Source organism: Saccoglossus kowalevskii, chromosome 14, assembly GCF_978046115.1.
Source record: "Saccoglossus kowalevskii chromosome 14, keSacKowa6.1, whole genome shotgun sequence".
NCBI lineage: Eukaryota > Metazoa > Hemichordata > Enteropneusta > Harrimaniidae > Saccoglossus > Saccoglossus kowalevskii.
Window position 1 is genome coordinate 1,014,047 of NC_140654.1, and position 19,284 is coordinate 1,033,330.

At 34.8% G+C, this 19,284-nt stretch overlaps 1 protein-coding gene and 1 long non-coding RNA gene across 2 annotated transcripts in view; one reads left to right on the plus strand and one right to left on the minus strand.

The window, feature by feature from the left end:
- The window catches only part of LOC102804319 (proton-coupled zinc antiporter SLC30A2-like), a 238,541-nt gene that overhangs the window by 73,153 nt on the left and 146,104 nt on the right, over window positions 1–19,284 (plus strand). Inside the window, exon 2 of the mRNA XM_085507759.1 lies at window positions 370–441. Coding sequence (XP_085363885.1) covers window positions 370–441 — 72 coding nt within the window. The remainder of the gene's footprint in view (window positions 1–369; window positions 442–19,284) is intronic.
- On the minus strand, window positions 6,692–7,580 carry LOC146734355 (uncharacterized). Its single transcript, XR_014931469.1, has 2 exons — window positions 7,273–7,580; window positions 6,692–6,783 (listed from the first exon to the last, which is right to left on the minus strand). It is a non-coding gene; the product is annotated as an uncharacterized LOC146734355 (long non-coding RNA).

Below are 19,284 nucleotides of genomic sequence, written 5' to 3' on the forward strand. Positions count from 1 at the left end.
TCATGTACAAGTAATTTTGAATTAATTTTTAATGTGTCTTCAATACTCTCAGCACACAGGAGTTCTTTCTAAGCTTTCTTTGATTTTCCTATATTTTACATTCAACTCATCTAAAATTAGTGAAAATAAATTCCTTACAAAACATGCTAAAGTCTTTTCAACGAAAATTAAGCCCAGCTAAAATAATTTATTTTATAGTACACAGGTATTTGTGCAAGATCAATTTTGTCAGTAATACAAATAGCATAATAAAATGATGGCCAAATGTGAACTTGAGATTTCATATGATATTCAAAACACTTTTATGGGGTTCGATAATTGACAACTTTTGTGTTACTTATTTGTTTTATTTTTGTTTATTTATTATAGGGATAATTGTGAAGAATCAGGTGAAATTCAACTGATACAAAATGATGACCAGCCTTTACCAATCTGGAAAAGGTAATCACTTTTATTCAGGATTTATAAGATAATCCTCGATATACTTTATTTTCGCTTGGATTAATTTTCGCTGAAAAGGCTATTTGGGCGTTGTGTATGGAATTTATTTTCACTGATTTTTGAGTTTAATGTGAAATATAGGAAAAAAGTATATTCGCTGGATTTTATTTCCATGGATACATCTCTTCAGCGAAAATAAATTCCAAGCGAAAATAAAGTATTTTACAGTATATGTCCAGTGATCTCACAATAAATTTATCTACCACATGAGTGTATCAGTCAAATGTATTTTAACCAATGACAGAGCACACTGGGTGTTGAGAAACATTTTCAATTGTGTAAGGGACGACGTCAAAAGATCGGTGTCAGATAAAAAACTTATTTTACTTTAGTTTGGGGGTGGGGGGTTTTGACCTCAAAAAGTTTCCATCCTAGTAGTAGTAGTAGTCCAGAGTTTTAAATCCGGTTTGGTCCCCGAAGACGAGGGTGGCCGGATTCACCTTAAACTAGTGGCAATCGCTCTTATCCCCTCCCTCCACTTTGCACGATTTAAAGCATCCCTCATCCTCATCCCAACCTTCCCACTCTCCTCCTCCACTTGCATCTTCCACGTTTCTTTGGCCTTCCCCTTTTCCTTGGACCGCTCACCTCTAAATCAAGGGCCCTTCTTAATACATGCCCATCCTCCCTCCTCAGCACATGCCCATACCAACGTACCCCATTTGCCTTCGCCAACCGATCTACCGCTTCCCTCAAACCCAACATCTGCATCAAGTCCTCAGTTATCTTTCTGTCCATCAACTTCACCCCACACATCACTCTCACCATCGCTCTCTCTGTCCTCCTTAAAATACCCAACTCATTTTCACTCAAACACCATGTCTCGCTCCCATACAGCAATGCTGATCTCACACAACTCTTATAGACTATTCCTTTCATCTCCAAGGGAAATCTCTTCCCATATAGTAGCTCTCCACATTCCCTAAACTTCACCCAAGCAAACTCTTGCTCACAGCCGCCTCACACCCACCACCCACACTTACCTTGTCCCCCAGGTATGTAAACTCCTTCACTGACTCAACCTCATCACACAACTTTTCTTCCTGTTCCACCACCCTTCCAACTCCATTCTTACATCTTCCACACGCAAAATCCTGTGCCAGTCTTTGGGTCACCCTCTTTATCTTTGCACATCTCCCATGTATCCACTTCCCACATTTCACACACCGCACTGAATTTACCTTTACCCTCTTTCCACACATGCCACATGGGTCAACCTTACTCACCAAAGCTTTCTCCTCCGTCCCACTCACTCACTCACTTTTGTCTTTCCCAGATTTACCTTCAAACCCTTACTCTCAAATGCTTTTTTCCATTTCACAAACTTCTCCCTCAATCCCTCCATTGTGTCATCCATCAAGACCAAGTCATCAGCATACAACATCTCTCTCATCAGCCCTTCTCTTGCACTCTCTGTAACTACATCAATGACAACTGCAAATATCAATGGTGATAGTACAGAGCCTTGATGCACACCCACCTTCACCTCAAACTCCTCTGACAACTCCGATCCTACTCTAACTCTTGTCTTTGCTCCTTCATACAAACTCATCACTGCTCTTACCATTGCCTCTGGTATACCTCTCTTCCGCATTGCCCACTCCATCACCTTCCTCGGGACTCTATCAAAGGCCTTCTCTAAATCCACAAAACACATACAGTTTCTTCCCTTTTGCACGATATTCCTCTTGCATCCTCCTCAGAATAAACACTGCATCAATTGTTCCTTTCCCTGGCATAAAACCAAACTGCATCTCATCCACTTCCACTAATTTCCGGATTCTATTCACTATCACCCTCTCCACAATTTTCATTGCATGCTCTAATAGTTTCACGCCCCTATACGCGCCACAACTCTTTGCATCCCCTTTTCCTTTAAAAATTGGTACTACCACACTCACTTCCCACTCCTCAGGCATTCTTCTTCCATCTAAAACTCTCTGGCATAACTCCATTATCACACCAATCCCTATGTCTCCACTTGCAAAAATCATCTCCGCGCTCACTTCCGAGGGTCCAGCAGCCTTTCCAGTTTTCATGTCTCTGATTGCCTTCACTACTTCTTCTCGACTCACTCTTTCAACTGGCCCTTCCACCAGATCAGCCTCCACATCCTGATCCCACTCATTCTCCTCATTCATGATTTTTTCCATATGTTCTTTCCAGACATCCTACAAAAACGATTTTATTTTTTAATGAAGTCAAAAAAACCTTGGAGTATCTGTAGTTCGTTTTTTTCCATCCAATCATAGACAAAAATAACAGAAACTGAAAAAAAAACATCCAAGACGAGAAAATGGTTTGGTTCGAGTGTAAATATGTGTGTCAAATAAGGTCAATTTCTGGTCATGGACCTAGAGCATGCGCAAAAAGTACCTGAAAAGTAGTTTGCGCATGCGTATATTCGCTTCATTATTACAACCAACTGCTACGCCATACTACTGTCTGATTATCAATTTGTATTTAATGGTTAATGTAGTATGACGCCATGATCAATATTTATCAATTAAGTTTCAGTGGGGGTGGGGGGTTTTGGAAAAAAACTAAAAGAATTAATTTTTTTATCCGACATCGTTCTTTTGACGTTGTCCCTAATGGTTATAAAATCCATAAATATGTGAGAATTAATCACAAAATGCATGTAGTAATGCATGTAGTTTTATATGAAAAAGAAAAACAGAAACAGCTTGAAACAAACACTAAACAGTTTTTAGAAAATCGCTCATTCTTTAGTACTGTAAAATCGGTATTAGAAGTCACACCCATTCTTTTTAAACAATTTGGAACTAAAAATTCATCACTTCTCATATGTGTAGATGCTCTAATAGAAGCTGCATCCCCTCTGTTGCATTGTACCATTTTAATAGAAGCCGCAGCTTCTAATACAGATTTTACAGTATTTCTAGCTATTTGTATTGAAATTTTGTATTGATTATTTTTGTAGCGGGGTATGCTACTGAATCAGGAATCTTTATAACTATCAATTAATACTGTATTCGGTAGATGATAAACACTACGCAAATGTAACCATATCAGTATTCAAAACAGAGAATACCCGTTTATTCCGACAGTAACAATGGCTGCACAGCACAACTCAAACATGGACAGAGTGAAAAACAACCAAACTAGAGAATTCAAAACTTCAGCCTAAACTTCTGATTGGCTGTTGGCATAATGCCTTGCTCTGGCTAACACTCCATATTTGGAATTGGCTTAAAATAGCCGAACGATGGTAGTTTCTATCGTATCGTAACGTAATTGCTATGGTGGTAAAAATACACTACGCTAGCAACTTTGACAGTATAATAGAATAGAAACGTATAACGAATATTATCAATGATGATTCATACAAATAAAACATAACTCATAATGATAATTCCATGCAGTCAACAATGGAATAATTCCAATTGAAATAAGCATAATTACGAATCTGGTCATTAAATAACAACTATCTCATATATGCACAAGGTGCAGCAATAATTTTGTTCCAATACTGCATGATTTTTAATTGATAGTATTCTCTCACCTTCATTTTATAAATTCATGTTATTTTATAAATGCCTAACTTGTATGAGAGATAAAGGAATGAATCTCACAAGTCGGAGATAATTGTGAAATTTTCTTCGGAGTTCTACGTTTCATGAATTGTCAACTTTAATGAATGCCATATAATAATCAAATAGCGAAAAATTGAACAGTTAAATTTCTAGTATTTTAGTATTGATTCAGACAATAAATTGTTTCCTCATTTAAAATACAAATTGTAAATCACAATTGTTGGCAGGAAAGACTTACCGGTACATATTTTACTGATCAACAGATTTAGTTTTTTAATTCTCAGAAATTTAGCTTTGTAATCGTTTAGTGTAGTTAAGCTGCGACTTAATATACAGTCAACTTTTCTTAGAAGATAATAAAAAATGCTGGTCACCTACCTCTTTATAGTAATAGAATGTTTTACACAATGATCTTCGTACATCTACTCAATGAGTGCAGGATGAGGAGACTATGATGACTGAATCATGATATGTTTGTATGAGAGGGGTCTTTGAATGCAAAATCACTTCAGTCAGTGGGTGGCTTGAAGTTTCCTAAATGAATTACTGTTTTTTAAGAATCAGAAAAACATGTTTCATAACTGTGCATGTTTTTGCTATGATTGTGGAAGATTCAAAATGGCCGTCCCACCTACATGTTGTAAATATCAGTAAAATAGTTGTATTTATATCATTATTACTTGTATGCAAGCTGACTGTTTCATATTTCATCCCAATCTTTTAAAGGAAATTCGTGAAGAGACTGCCATGACTATACTTAAATATTATTTAAAATTTGAACATTTCCTGAAAATGTCATGATTTTCTATCAAGATTTATTTGATACAAATGTATATGAGAAGTGAATAAATATTCAAAGTAAAATATTATTCAGATATAAATTACTTCTTAATTACTTATAAATCAGAATCTGTGTGACCTATTGTGTGCACATTGCAAAAGGTGAACTGTAAAAAAATGTCTTTTAGCTTGCATTTTGCTTCAGCTTATGTAGCTAATCTGTAATTTCGCTAATTTAAAATGTCGCTAATTTAAAATAAATTATATTCTCACAATAAGATTGTTGGCATTTTAGCTAAATTAGGATTCTGTTAATTCATGCATTGATTCAAATTCGCTAAAATGGTACGTACATGTAGCTATTTCAACGTGTTTTACAGTATTTAATGACACTTGATTATATATATACATTAAAGTACACATTGTTGTTTTTGTTACACCAATATATCAAGACGGCAATGTATGATCAATACACGTGGCATTGGTTTCAATGAATACGAATTAAATACAAGTTGTAATGCCTCGAACAATTTGTAGTGCTCTCAATGTTGCATATGGTGGATTGTGATTTAAATGTAATAGCGTCCTCAATGTTGCATGGTGGATTGTGATTTAAATGTAATAGTGCCCTCAATGTTGCATATGGTGGATTGTGATTTAAATGTAATAGCGCCCTCAATGTTGCATGGTGGATTGTGATTTAAATGTAATAGCGCCCTCAATGTTGCATGGTGATTTAAATGTTATACTAATACTAATTATCTTTATTACTCAACAATTACCATCTGTGGGTAATGTATGGTAAGAAAAATACAACAATAAAGAGAAAATTACAATAACAATACTATAAAAAAAAAATTACCATAAAACAAAAATGTTATTTTTTGTATATTGTTTGTTTTAGGTATTTAACTAGTGGAAAACTGTTGTTGCATATGCTTATAAAATTGTTTATTTTATTCTGTTTATTTATTATGTTACATTCTATAAACAGCGCTCACAGTCTAAAATAACGTGGATTTCATTTTTCAGTTTTTTATCATTATATTTTGTACATATTCTATCTTTTTCTTCCACTTTTCCCTTCCTTCTTCATCCTAATTCAAGTTCTAGATTATGGTCACTTATTCTGAATTTTGTTAATATTCTTCTCATGCTGAAGTCCTTTATTGTTTTGAATAAACTGTATGTTTGTAATTTATTTCCCTCGTTTTGATTTTTACTATAACTAACTATTTGATTTTTCCATGTCTGTTTATATTCATTTGATAGTTTACTTTCAATATTTTTTGAGAACTGATTGATGTTTTTTATAGCGCCCTCCATATTGCATTGTGGATGATTTTAATGTAATAGCTCCATCAATGTTGTATAGCGGATGGTGATTTAAATGTAACCTGTTCCCGTAGCCTTAGAGCCTTGTCATGTGTGCCAGAGGGTGGATGTCGGGTTTCATCCAATCTGATTAAAATCTGATGTAGTGTATGGGCTTTAATTATTTTGGCTATAAACGTATTTTAATTTTTTTTTTTATTACTTTTGTTATTAATGTCCTTTTATTTTATTTTTAGTTTGATTTTGTGATTTTTTTTAATTCCGCCCTAATTACATCTGATCCGACGCCTATGTAAGTCCCGTTCAAATCTTGCGTAAGTAACAGTCAATCACAGCCCTCCTTTTATACAGGCTGTCGGTTGCTTACTTTTCAGTGTAGCGATACTCTACAGGCAATCTTTTTCTGTACATTATATTTTGCCCACTTGAATAAACCATTAATAGAAAATTGCTAGTATATTTTTATTTGCAAAAAGAAATTCCACAGCATTTTACAATTTTTGTCATTACATTGAATATAACAAATGTGTACACTTCCAGATACATCTTCGCCAGCCATGGTTCGTTCATTCAGTCATCGCTTCAATTTTACATCACTGAGCATAATTATCTAGAATGGAAACAAAAAAATAAGTAAATCGTAATGATTAGAACACTGTAAACAGCTATAGTAAACAATGCAAACTGATTTTAAATTGTATAACAGTCACCGGCCCACGGCATCGACGCAGAAAATTGAAGCAAAAAAATACTTCCTGATCAATTGCGATGTGTTCCAATAAAAAATATTCCAGTCCAAATCAGCTCAATTACTTTAATAAAGAGTTATTGTATAATGTACAAAATGTTGATACAATTTGATGAATATTTACAGCTACGGCTTCAATACCGTAGACGATGTTGGCCCGATCGTCAATAAAACATCACCTGTCTCCAGGGCAGGCGGCTGGAAAAAGACACTGGTGGTCGGTCGAAACGGTGGAAACAAAATCGTCACTCCCAGAATAACTATGCAAAATAACGATCTAAAGTCGAACCATTCGAGCCACAATATTAACATAAAAATGACTTTTGTTGCATTTGACAATGATAAACTTACCGAAAAGCCATGTTATTCTCGGTCGCTAACGTCGGTATAATCTGCCATTTTATTTGAGTGTGTTTGCCACCCGACTCCGCCCGGTGATGTCATCATGTGCGCTATAGAAGGAGGTCTGTGATTCGTTGACTAAAATCGTCGATAGTGGGTCTCGTTGAAATCTCGTTACATAGGCATCGGGTCAGATGTAGGTAGGGCGGAATTAAAAAAAATCAAAATCAAAGTAAAATAATAAAATAAAAAGGCATTAATAACAAAAGTAATAAAAAATAAAATTAAAACAAGTTTATAGCCAAAATAATTAAAGCCCGTACACTACATCAGATTTTAATCAGATTGGGTTTCATCCAGTATGCTAAATTAGGCTTAATAAAAATATGTTTAAGCATGACTGAGCAGTGGCTAGTCCAGCATAGGAGTGCCCACTCCAGACTTCTGCTTTTTAGGCCTGACTTTTTTTATTCCTTGTTTCTCGAGTTTCTATAAGACAATTTTATTGAGGAGGGCGAAAAAAAAAAAAAAATTCTTTTTTTCCATTAGATTTGTGTGATTCTCAAAAAATTGTGAGTGAGATTGATCAGAAAGAAGAAATGAAATAAAATGTTATTCCATGTATAACCTTGTTTCTCATCTGCCCAAGACTTCGGTACTTTGATCATGATACTCCCAGGAAAATGCAACATGGGTTTGTTATGCGGCGGGCGAAAAAAAAAAGAAGATAAAAATAGGTTTTTTTTTAGCAATTTTTGCACTCACAAGTCGGTGGGCGTGAGAAATTACGCTGAAATAAAATTTTATTTTTATTTCATTTTCGGTTCCTGTTCAATCGGCGGGTTCACGAAACAAGGGATAATAAAAGTCTGGCCTTATAGGTATTGAATCATGTGATTAACACAAAGCCAATAATTAGCTTTATCATCATGTGAAGACAATAGTTGGAAGGACATACATCTATGGAGAATTCTATGTTATTGTTTTGTCGAATATCCTCAGAGGCGGAACTTACGTCAGAATTTTCTGAGAGTTTTCAGCCTTTGTTTTCATCGTAATGGTGAAAATGCGGTGAAAATGCCCGGATGGCCACCACGGAGAGTGTTGACTCAAATTAGCATACCAATGCATGTTGCACAGAGAGACTCCATGTGTACAGACTTGCCCACATTCATTCATTGATATCATGCTAATGCACAAAATATTATTATTGTTAAGTAAATAAAAAAATAATAATATTTATCTATTTTTATAACATTGTTGCATTTTCAAACATGTATTCATTATTATTAGCTCATTAATAAGTATAATCACTTCATTTGAAATGTTGGCTGTAAATATGTTAGGACAAGACGTACACTCTCTCTCTCTATATCTGGACTGTATATTTCCCGACTAAACTTTTAAACAAGTCTTGACATTTTTTTCAGCCAAGTGATTTAAATTGTGGTAGTTTAGCCATCCGGCAATGTTATTCAAAAACTTTCCTTGTTCTGGGTCTGGGAAATTCCTTTACATATAAACACCACATTATTTGCATAACCTACAACACTTTTGTGGTGTATCTAAAAATTAAATGGTTATCTATCTTTAAGAACATCAGTGATTGGCTTCTGAGACTAGATGACAATTTTTGTTTCAAATTTATATGAATCATGATAATAATAATAAATAATAATAATATTATTATTATTATTAGGTTTATTTGCCCTGTGTAAAAAGATTTACATAGGATAAGTACAGCAAAAAATAGTTAAAAAATAATAACAAGATATATGTATAAATATTATAAAAAGTACGTAACTAGTATTGTCTTTGTGTTGTGTAAATACAAGTTCTATAATTATGTTGGGATCTTTGCTTGAAAGTATATACAGTATGTGTGTTGTGTATTTTTAATTTTGGTTGAAAGTGGTATCATAATTTTTTGGATGAAGTTTTCCCAGTGTGTCTTATATTTTGGGTAATTCAATAGAAAATGTTCTTCATCTTCAATTGAATTTGTGTCACAGTTATTGCATAACTTTTGTTTATAGGTTTTTTTCGGAATTGAATATCTGTCTTCCTCTATAGGAAGTTATAGTTACTAATTCTAAATTTTGTTAACATTTATAAGTTCATTCATGATATGTTTGTATGAGATGGGGCTTTGAACGCAAAACCACTGAATTCCATCAATGGGTAGCTTGAAGTTTCTCAAATGAATTACTGAATTATTATTATTATTATGAATTTTTAAGAATCAGAAAAAAGTATTTCATAAGTGTGTTTTTTTATGATCGTGGAAGAGTCAAAATGGCCGCCTCATCTACATGTTGTAAATATCAGTAAAATAGTTACGCAAGCTGGCTGTCTGATTCATTATAGTACATGTATAGTACTGGGTATAATTTTTATCTATAGTTTGTTGTTGTGTTTGAATTCTCTGTATTTTTGTCAAAAGAGCATCAAATCTATACACAATACAAAAGAAAAGTTTTTTTGGGCTGCACTAATTGAATCCTAATATTATTAATTATTTGACTATATGTTGCTATTTCATTAGATTAATAATGAAAAAATAGGCAATTATTTCTACTTAATTATGTAGTTGATTATAGTAGTTTGTCATTATTATAGTCTGCTCAACAAAATAATTATTAATCCTCACATAATGTTCTCATATGCTTGTGAACAGAATAAAATAGTTGTGCCCCCTATTTTCAATTTTCATCTAAAATTGTTTTATTTTTATCAATAATTCATTGTATACATCACTACAACTAAAGTATTGTAACTACTAACAAGGGGACAAATGGAAAATATATAAATTTGATTATAGTAGTATAAAATCATGAATATACACTGTAGGTTCAATGTTAGGACACTTTTTTGTTTTGAACATTTCTCAGTAAAAAATGTGGTCTTACTTGTCATTAGTTTATATATTGAACATGCTTATAAAAAAATGTGTGTATAATGGATTTGGTTGGCATAGTCATTCTGTTTCCCACATAGTGAGTGACAGATATAGGAGTGGCACACCCTGCACTATTCCTAAACAGTTATAAGTAGCACCCCCTGTTGGATTCTCACAGCTCTTAAATAATTGAAATTAAAAATATGCATGAGTGGTAAGTAGATTGGATTCTTCGTAAAAAGGTATTGCCCTTTGCTACTACTTCCTTCCACTATATCATGTCGGATTCACAGTCTTTTATGTATGGCACTTGTACGGATACTCCATTGCATCCCGTTGCTATGGAAAGGGATGAAGAACCTAAAGAGGACAGTAGCCCATCAGTCAAACAAATTGTTAAGAACGCATATTTTAGGTAGGGTGACTTTTATTCTTCTCTTAGTTTATTTTCACAATGACTTTTCATCCTGTATTACTTAAAGCCAATATGACACATGTTTGGATGTGAGGCATATGCATAAATTGCATACCATCACAATGTGACATGTACTACCAAACTTGTTTTCAATGTACAATGTATGTGCTGCCTCGGAGCTTCCAGGGATATATTTAGTTTGATAACTACAAATTGTGGTATCAATGGTTTTATTTTGTCAAGCAGTGTGTATTTTCACAATTATTATTCAGTTCCTTTCAAAAAATGGTTGAAATTTAAAAAATCCAAGTGTAATGAAGCAAATAGTCAGGCAAGACTTGCCACACCATGTTAAGGTATTCGCATAAAATACCAAGAATGATGTCAACAAAATTTATTTTGGACCATTTTCCAGTGCCCAAAATCATTCCCAAAAACTTGAAAACATTTTCAGGTTTATTTTATGATAAAAGTTAACTTCAAAAGGTTAAAAAAGATCATGACATTTCTTGATGATGAGCATCTTCATAGTTTAAGCAAAAATATATTTGGATAAGTCTTTTGACTGACATCACAATTCCCTACTACTACTCAGGGATATTTTGGCTGACTTTTCATGTGTGGTGATTAGTATGCCCGTATGGCTCTATCATATCCAATGGATAACAATTACATTCCTAATTCATGATTTAAAAATATTTGAGTCATAAACATGTTGATGGGCATATTGTTATTTTACATGGACGCATCAGTGAATATGGTATATCATTAGTGGGTACCACCCAAATCCAATAACCTGCTGTCTTACATGTATTTACTACCATGAAGATCACAGGCATTAAATGAGTTTGATATCACAGGTTATCAGGGTGATAATTTAATCTAGTATTATACATGGTTCCATCATTTTGTTGGTGCTGTCAAGGAGGGACTGTGGTGTTGTGAAGTCATAATGGACGAAGTCAAAAGATAAATGTTGGAAATAGAATTTATTTGCTTTAGTTTGGGGGTGGGGTGGGGGGTTTTGACCTCAAAAAGTTTCCAACCTACAAAAACGATTTTATTTTTTAATGAAGTTAAAAAAATTTATTGTAGTTTGTTTTTTTTCTATCCAATCATTGACAAAAATGACAGAAAATGAAAAAAACACATCCAAGACGAGAAAAAAATGGTTTGGTCCAAGTGTAAATATGTGGTCAAATGAGGTCAATTTCAGGGCATGGACCTAGAACCAACTGCTATGCCATACTACTGTCCGATTATCAATTTGTATTTAATGGTGAATGTAGTCTGACTTTTAGGAAAAAAGTAAAGGAATTAAGTTTTTAATCCTACATTGAACTTTTGTTGTTGTCCCTAAAGAGGATTTTGAATCTTAATATTTGACAGTGTTCTTGTGATAGCTAATATATAGGGTCATTCTAGTTTTTGTCCACCCAACCCCCCTACGGATGGTTTAAATCCAAGGGGTCATACAAAAAGTATGGATGGTTCAATTCCGAGAGGTGTAATTTTTTCAACTATATTTTTTTCTATATCCACACCCCTACAGATGATTTAATTCCGAGGGGGATTTTTGATTAATTTTTTTTCATATTACCCACACTCCCCACAGATGATGTGAATCCATGCGGTCATAATTTTTAAGCTTCCAAGGGGTAGGTTTGTAAAAAAAAATGTCAGCCGAGAGACCTGGGAGGGAGGTACATTGTACTCCCTTTTACAATGCATGTAGTTATACGTGGCTGTACCCCTGCTCGCAAACTGTTTTAATCTATTTATTATTCTACAAAAGTGCCCATCAAGCCCACACAAACATATCAGTCGCAACTTAGAATAAAGAATAAACCAATGTGTTGGGGCAAATAATTCATGTGTATACTCGTCTGACTTACTTGTACATTTCAGTTGTTCTAAAATGTCATTGGCATCCATGAACTGGAATAGTTCACATTATAAATTAAAATAAACTCAACTCAACATGTGGCTATTACATCAGACTTTTTCCCTAAGTTTCGCTGTGTTATAACTTTTCTTTTAATTAATTTACGCTTTTAATGTGCAACCAGACTCCAAGCTACTCACTGTTGCATCATGGGATTTAAGTTGTTTTCCTAACTTAAATAACTTGGCCATTTTTCAGGCAAAACACATAGATATTGTCCTGGATTTCATTTTTGGATTTAGTTAAGGGGGTCAAATTAACCTATTTACAATGGGCTTTCAACTAAATATAAAACCCTAATACAAACAACTTTAATTTAATTTAATGTTTTTGTGACATTAAATCCAAAGCAGTAAATCTGTGTATTAAAGTTTTACCAGTAGTCATTAGACATTGCTTGCTTTTATGTATAAAGCAAATTGTGAGCAATAAAAAAATGTTATTATATAACACTACATGTATATATGCACTCTAGATGTATATTTTTGCATTTTCACTGAGCGCCATATTGCTTCATACATATGATTTGTGAATCAGTCCGCAAATTACCTGACCATTCAGTTGAACGTACTTCTACATTGCAATTACTAGAGGCATATCACAATAAAAAGATCAAACAGCAATGACAAAAGTCATTCAACTAATTTTCGGCCCGATTTGCAAATCAGGTGCACAAAACAATGTGTAACACCACTTCGTATACCAACACACACACACATCCCTCTGTGACGTCATCATATTATGACATCACTCTAGTTGTGCAGACCCCCCCCCCCCCAAAAAAAATCATTGACTCCTTCCAACTGCACTGCTCTTCACAGCATACCATCCCAATTCACTAATTTTTTTTTTATAATTAGAAGACCCAAGTAGGCCACTTGCAAGTCACACTGCTTTTTTTTCCGAGGGGTTCTGTGTGTAACCGAGGGGTATAATTTTTTCACATACCCATCCGTATATGTCAAATCAGTAGTTTCCAGGGGGTGTGTTAGTTAACAAAAATCTGACACCTGAATGGTGGATTTGAATCCATATGGTGTCATAACCTTAATATCCATCCGTAGGGGAGGGGGTGGATAAAAACTGGAATGACCCATACTGAATGGCACACATGAACATGCAGGTCATTGCGCAGAAGTTTGTGTAACATCCCATAGCATGAAGGATACTGTGATCTACACTTACATGAATGCAATTATTTTGATTATAACTTAGGTTATGAATAATTTGGTAGTCTAAGAGTGTATTAAATGAGCCTCAAATAAAGTAATGCTTTCCACATATCATTTGCTGTTTGGTCCACGATAACCGGATACGATAGATGAATCACATGTCATTCGCTGTTTGGTCCACGATAACCGGATACGATAGATGAATCACATGTCATTCGCTGTTTGGTCCATGATAACCGGATACGATAGATGAATCACATGTCATTCGCTGTTTGGTCCATGATAACCGGATACGATAGATGAATCACATGTCATTCGCTGTTTGGTCCACGATAACCGGATACGATAGATGAATCACATGTCATTCGCTGTTTGGTCCACGATAACCGGATACGATAGATGAATCACATGTCATTCGCTGTTTGGTCCACGATAACCGGATACGATAGATGAATCACATGTCATTTGCTGTTCCATGATAACCGGATACAATAGATGAATGTGGTAACAGACTTACAAACTAATGATCTGTGTAGTATTGGTGAGCAAAACGTTTGACCATAAACGTTTTAAATATGCTAATTGAGTTAAAACTAAACTATTCAAAATACAATGTGCTTGTAACGTACAAGTTAGAAAGCCTTGGTACAGCTATATATGAACAAACAAACCAAACCAAATAAAATTTTGAGATATGGTGAGAACTTTTTATGATAGAAAACACCATTTTCATGCAGGATATACCCTTGCTTTGAATGAAATATCGTTATAACTATATATTGTTTTTGTGAACAGCATAAAATATGAAACCATATTGCAAACTCAAAGAAATCTTATAATTTGTGTGTCAAGCAGACTTCCCTTGTACAATGTTAATGAAAGTTTTCACTGTTTGCCTTGTTGTTGATTATTTAACCCACTGTACCTGTTCAACTTGTAGGAGTTCAACAACGCATGCATGACATCATGTGTGTATTTCTGACATATTTCAGTTACTGACTTGGCAGCAATGCTAGATAACATTTTTCTCATCACTTCATTATTTGGTAATATCATGTACCATTCTGTTTGAGTATATGTACATGCATGTTTGGTTGCTGTATTTTGCTTTGAATTTCTGAGAACATGTGTGTGTGTGCGTCCATTTTTTTTAACCACACTGGGTTAATTAATTTACTTTCTGAAATTCTAACAGTGAGATTATTTTATCATCAATCAACTAATTAGCATCATTATTATTAATTATTTGGGTAATGACATTTTTAGATAATTAGTATTGAACTGTTCATAAAATGAAATTATTTGCATCTGCTTAAGAACACATTTCTAATTTGGTTTTTAAGTACAATAAATATTTAGACAGTTCAGTAGTACAGCAATTAAATCAAACTCATGTTGGATGCAACTCATTCAAATTCCAAGTGACATTACTAGAAATGGCATGTGCTTGTTCTAAAATTCTCAACAATAAACCTTTGTGTTCACCAAGGTCCTAATAATTAATAATTCATAAATATAGTATGATGAATTTGGTAAAATATTAAAAAATGATATTATTCATCAATGGTTATTATGACAGTGAGTAATATATTGATAATGTTTTAATATTGGAAAAATATCACGATTTTAGGTTAATTGTAAATTATTCTCGTAATCTAATTCATTTCATTTATGATTAATAGCATTTTAAACTTTTTGATTAATGGTATCAATGTAGCTTAGCACAGTTTCCTGATTATGGTGAATTTGAAGTTTCCATATATCAGAGCATGTTCTATTGCCCATGTATAAGCATAAGGCAAATTACTTATTATAAACTGTTGTATCTTTACAAATAGATACATATTGTTTCATTAAGATTTGTTCAAGTTGAATGGATCATGTTTTACTTATTAAACTCAATCATCCACATACAGTAAATTCACATTTACCTCAAAAATTAGGTTTGTACCCCCAATATTTTTCCTATATGACCTTGTATAACAATAGTCAATTTATTTACAAAATATAGAATCACAATAGTCAATTTATTTACAAAATATAGAATAACAATAGTCAATTTATTTACAAAATATAGAATAACAATAGTCAATTTATTTACAAAATATAGAATAACAATAGTCAATTTATTTACAAAATATAGAATGATTCCAAACACTTTTGTAAAACAGTATTGAGCAACTTTAATTTCCTAAATTTCCTATTAAAACAGTTTCACTACTATTCACAACTATTGGTGATTAGTTTTATAATTTGTTGTTAAGAATGGCTCATAAAAAAACCATGTCAACTTTTTAAGGTAAAATGGTGTGGTTTAATTTAATTTGTCACAAAAGTTGATTTTGACAGTGTTCAGATATGTGGCGGATGTACCGATATTCCTAAAATGACTAATTAGATGTTTCTACGTTATAAATACATAATGTATTTGGGGGTAATTTGTCTTCAAGGTTGAGTGATTCTGAGTCCAATTATTATATCAAGGTTTACCAAACTAATAATTAATTGAAATAAACTAATTAGCTGATTTTTGTTCCTATTGTGACATTATGAGGAAATATATGCTATATTTTGGTAAGAAAATTAATTTAGACCAAATGAAATTAGTGAAAAGGAAACCTTTGTCATTTTAAACTGACACCAATATTTAATTGGCATACCAAATGTACTGATACTCTTAAAATGACTAATTAGATGTTTCTATGTTAGTAGTCATATTATTTATTGGTATATTAGAAAATAAAACATGTCTGAACACTAAAAGATTCCAATAATTCATTATTAGAAAAATATAAACTAAATATATAAACTATACATTGTCAAGTATATATACCAGTAATACACGTTATAAATACATAATGTATTTGGGGGTAATTGTCTTTAAGTGTTGAGAGATTCTGAGTCCAATTATTATATAAAGAGTTTAATAAACTGATAATTAATTGAAATAAACTAATTAACCAATGTTAATTATGTACATATTTTTATTTATATCTGTGAGCTTCAGGTCTTTATACCTATGAGCTACAGGTCGTCATATCTGTGAGCTACAGGTCCTCATACCTGTGAGCTACAGGTCATCATATCTGTGAGCTACAGGGTGTCATATCTGTGAGCTACATGTCCTCATGCCAGTGAGCTACAGGTCCTCATGCCAGTGAGCTACAGGTCCTCATGCCAGTGAGCTACAGGTCCTCATGCCAGTGAGCTACAGGTCCTCATACCTGTGAGCTACATGTCCTCATACCTGTGAGCTACAGGTCGTCATATCTGTGAGCTACATGTCCTCATGCCAGTGAGCTACAGGTCCTCATGCCAGTGAGCTACAGGTCCTCATGCCAGTGAGCTACAGGTCCTCATGCCAGTGAGCTACAGGGTGTCATGCCTGTGAACTACAGGTTGTCATACCAGTGAGCTACAGGTCCTCATGCCAGTGAGCTACAGGTCCTCATGCCAGTGAGCTACAGGTCCTCATGCCAGTGAGCTACAGGTCCTCATGCCAGTGAGCTACAGGTCCTCATGCCAGTGAGCTACAGGTCCTCATGCCAGTGAGCTACAGGTCCTCATGCCAGTGAGCTACAGGTCCTCATGCCAGTGAGCTACAGGTCCTCATGCCAGTGAGCTACAGGTCCTCATGCCAGTGAGCTACAGGGTGTCATGCCTGTGAGCTACAGGTCGTCATATCTGTGAGCTACATGTCCTCATGCCAGTGAGCTACATGTCCTCATGCCAGTGAGCTACAGGTCCTCATGCCAGTGAGCTACAGGTCCTCATGCCAGTGAGCTACAGGTCCTCATGCCAGTGAGCTACAGGGTGTCATGCCTGTGAGCTACAGGTTGTCATACCAGTGAGCTACAGGTCCTCATACCAGTGAGCTACAGGTCCTCATGCCAGTGAGCTACAGTCCTCATACCTGTGAGCTACAGGTACTCATACCTGTGAGCTACATGTACTGGTACTCATACCTGTGAGCTACAGGTCCTCATACCTGTGAGCTACATGTACAGGTACTCATACCTGTGAGATACAGGTCCTCATACCTGTGAGCTACAGGTCCTCATACCTGTGAGCTACAGGTACTCATACCTGTGAGCTACAGGTCCTCATACCTGTGAGCTACATGTACAGGTACTCATACCTGTGAGCTACATGTACAGGTACTCATACCTGTGAGCTACAGGTCCTCATACCTGTGAGCTACAGGTCCTCATACCTGTGAGCTACAGGTACTCACACCAGTGAGCTACAGATCCTCGTACAAGTGAGCTTACATGTCACAATACCTTATTATGTACCTTATTTTGATTTATGAACATTTTTATCACTCGTGAGTGTTCATGAGAAAATCATTTGTGGTTGCTAAGAGACCACACTTACGCAGGTTTACTTTCAAATTCTGTAGGCTAATCTGTTCACAAAACCCAGATAAAAAAAAAAATTCTTGAACATGAACATACTGTAGTGACTTTCGGGTTGTTTACCACTAGTTACAATTGTGAAAATGTCTCCTGATATCTCAAAATTTTGTTTGGTACTTACATTCATTACCTACTCATACACATTAATAAAATAGTTACACAAATACTCTTAATTAATTTGTTTATTTGATTAAAACAAATTGTGTCAAAATCAATAATTAAATAAGACATTTGAAACAAAGAATTAATAGGTCCTCGTGCCTGTGAGTAACAAGTCCTCACATCTGTGAGCTACAGGTCCTCATACCTGTGAGCTACAGGTCCTCATACCTGTGAGCTACAGGTCCTCATACCTGTGAGCTACAGGTCCTCATACCTGTGAGCTACAGGTCCTCATACCTGTGAGCTACAGGTCTTCATACCTATGAGCTACAGGTCCTCACATCTGTGAGCTACAGGGTGTCTTATCTGTGAGCTACAGGTTGTCATACCTGTGAGCTACAGGTCCTCATACCTGTGAGCTACAGGTCTTCATACCTGTGAGCTACAGGTCCTCACATCTGTGAGCTACAGGTCCTCACATCTGTGAGCTACAGGGTGTCTTATCTGTGAGCTACAGGTCGTCATACCTGTGAGCTACAGGTCGTCATACCTGTGAGCTACAGATCCTCGATATCTGTGAGATACAGGTCCTCATATCTGTGAGATACAGGTTGTCATGCCAGTGAGCTACAGGTCGTCATGCCAGTGAGCTACAGGTACTCACACCAGTGAGCTACAGATCCTCGTACAAGTGAGCTACATGTTGCAATACCTGTGAGCTACAGGTACTCACACCAGTGAGCTACAGGTTGTCATACCTGTGAGCTATAGGTCCTCATACCTGTTTTACTATGTAGTACATGTGCATTCTTTTTAAAAATAATATAAATAAGTGCTGAACTCACATTGTTTGGTCTCATGTTAATCTCTTGTAGTCATTCATACAGACATGTTTTACAAGTGAATTGTTGGATTAGATCTGTTTTATATCAAACTATAGTAAGGATTATTAACCTGTAATCTTCTTGTGTTGAAAGATGTGTATAGAAATGAGTTTATACAGTGACATTTCAACTTGAGAGTAGCATATGGAATACTTGACTATAAAAACAAAAAATGACTTTGACAGA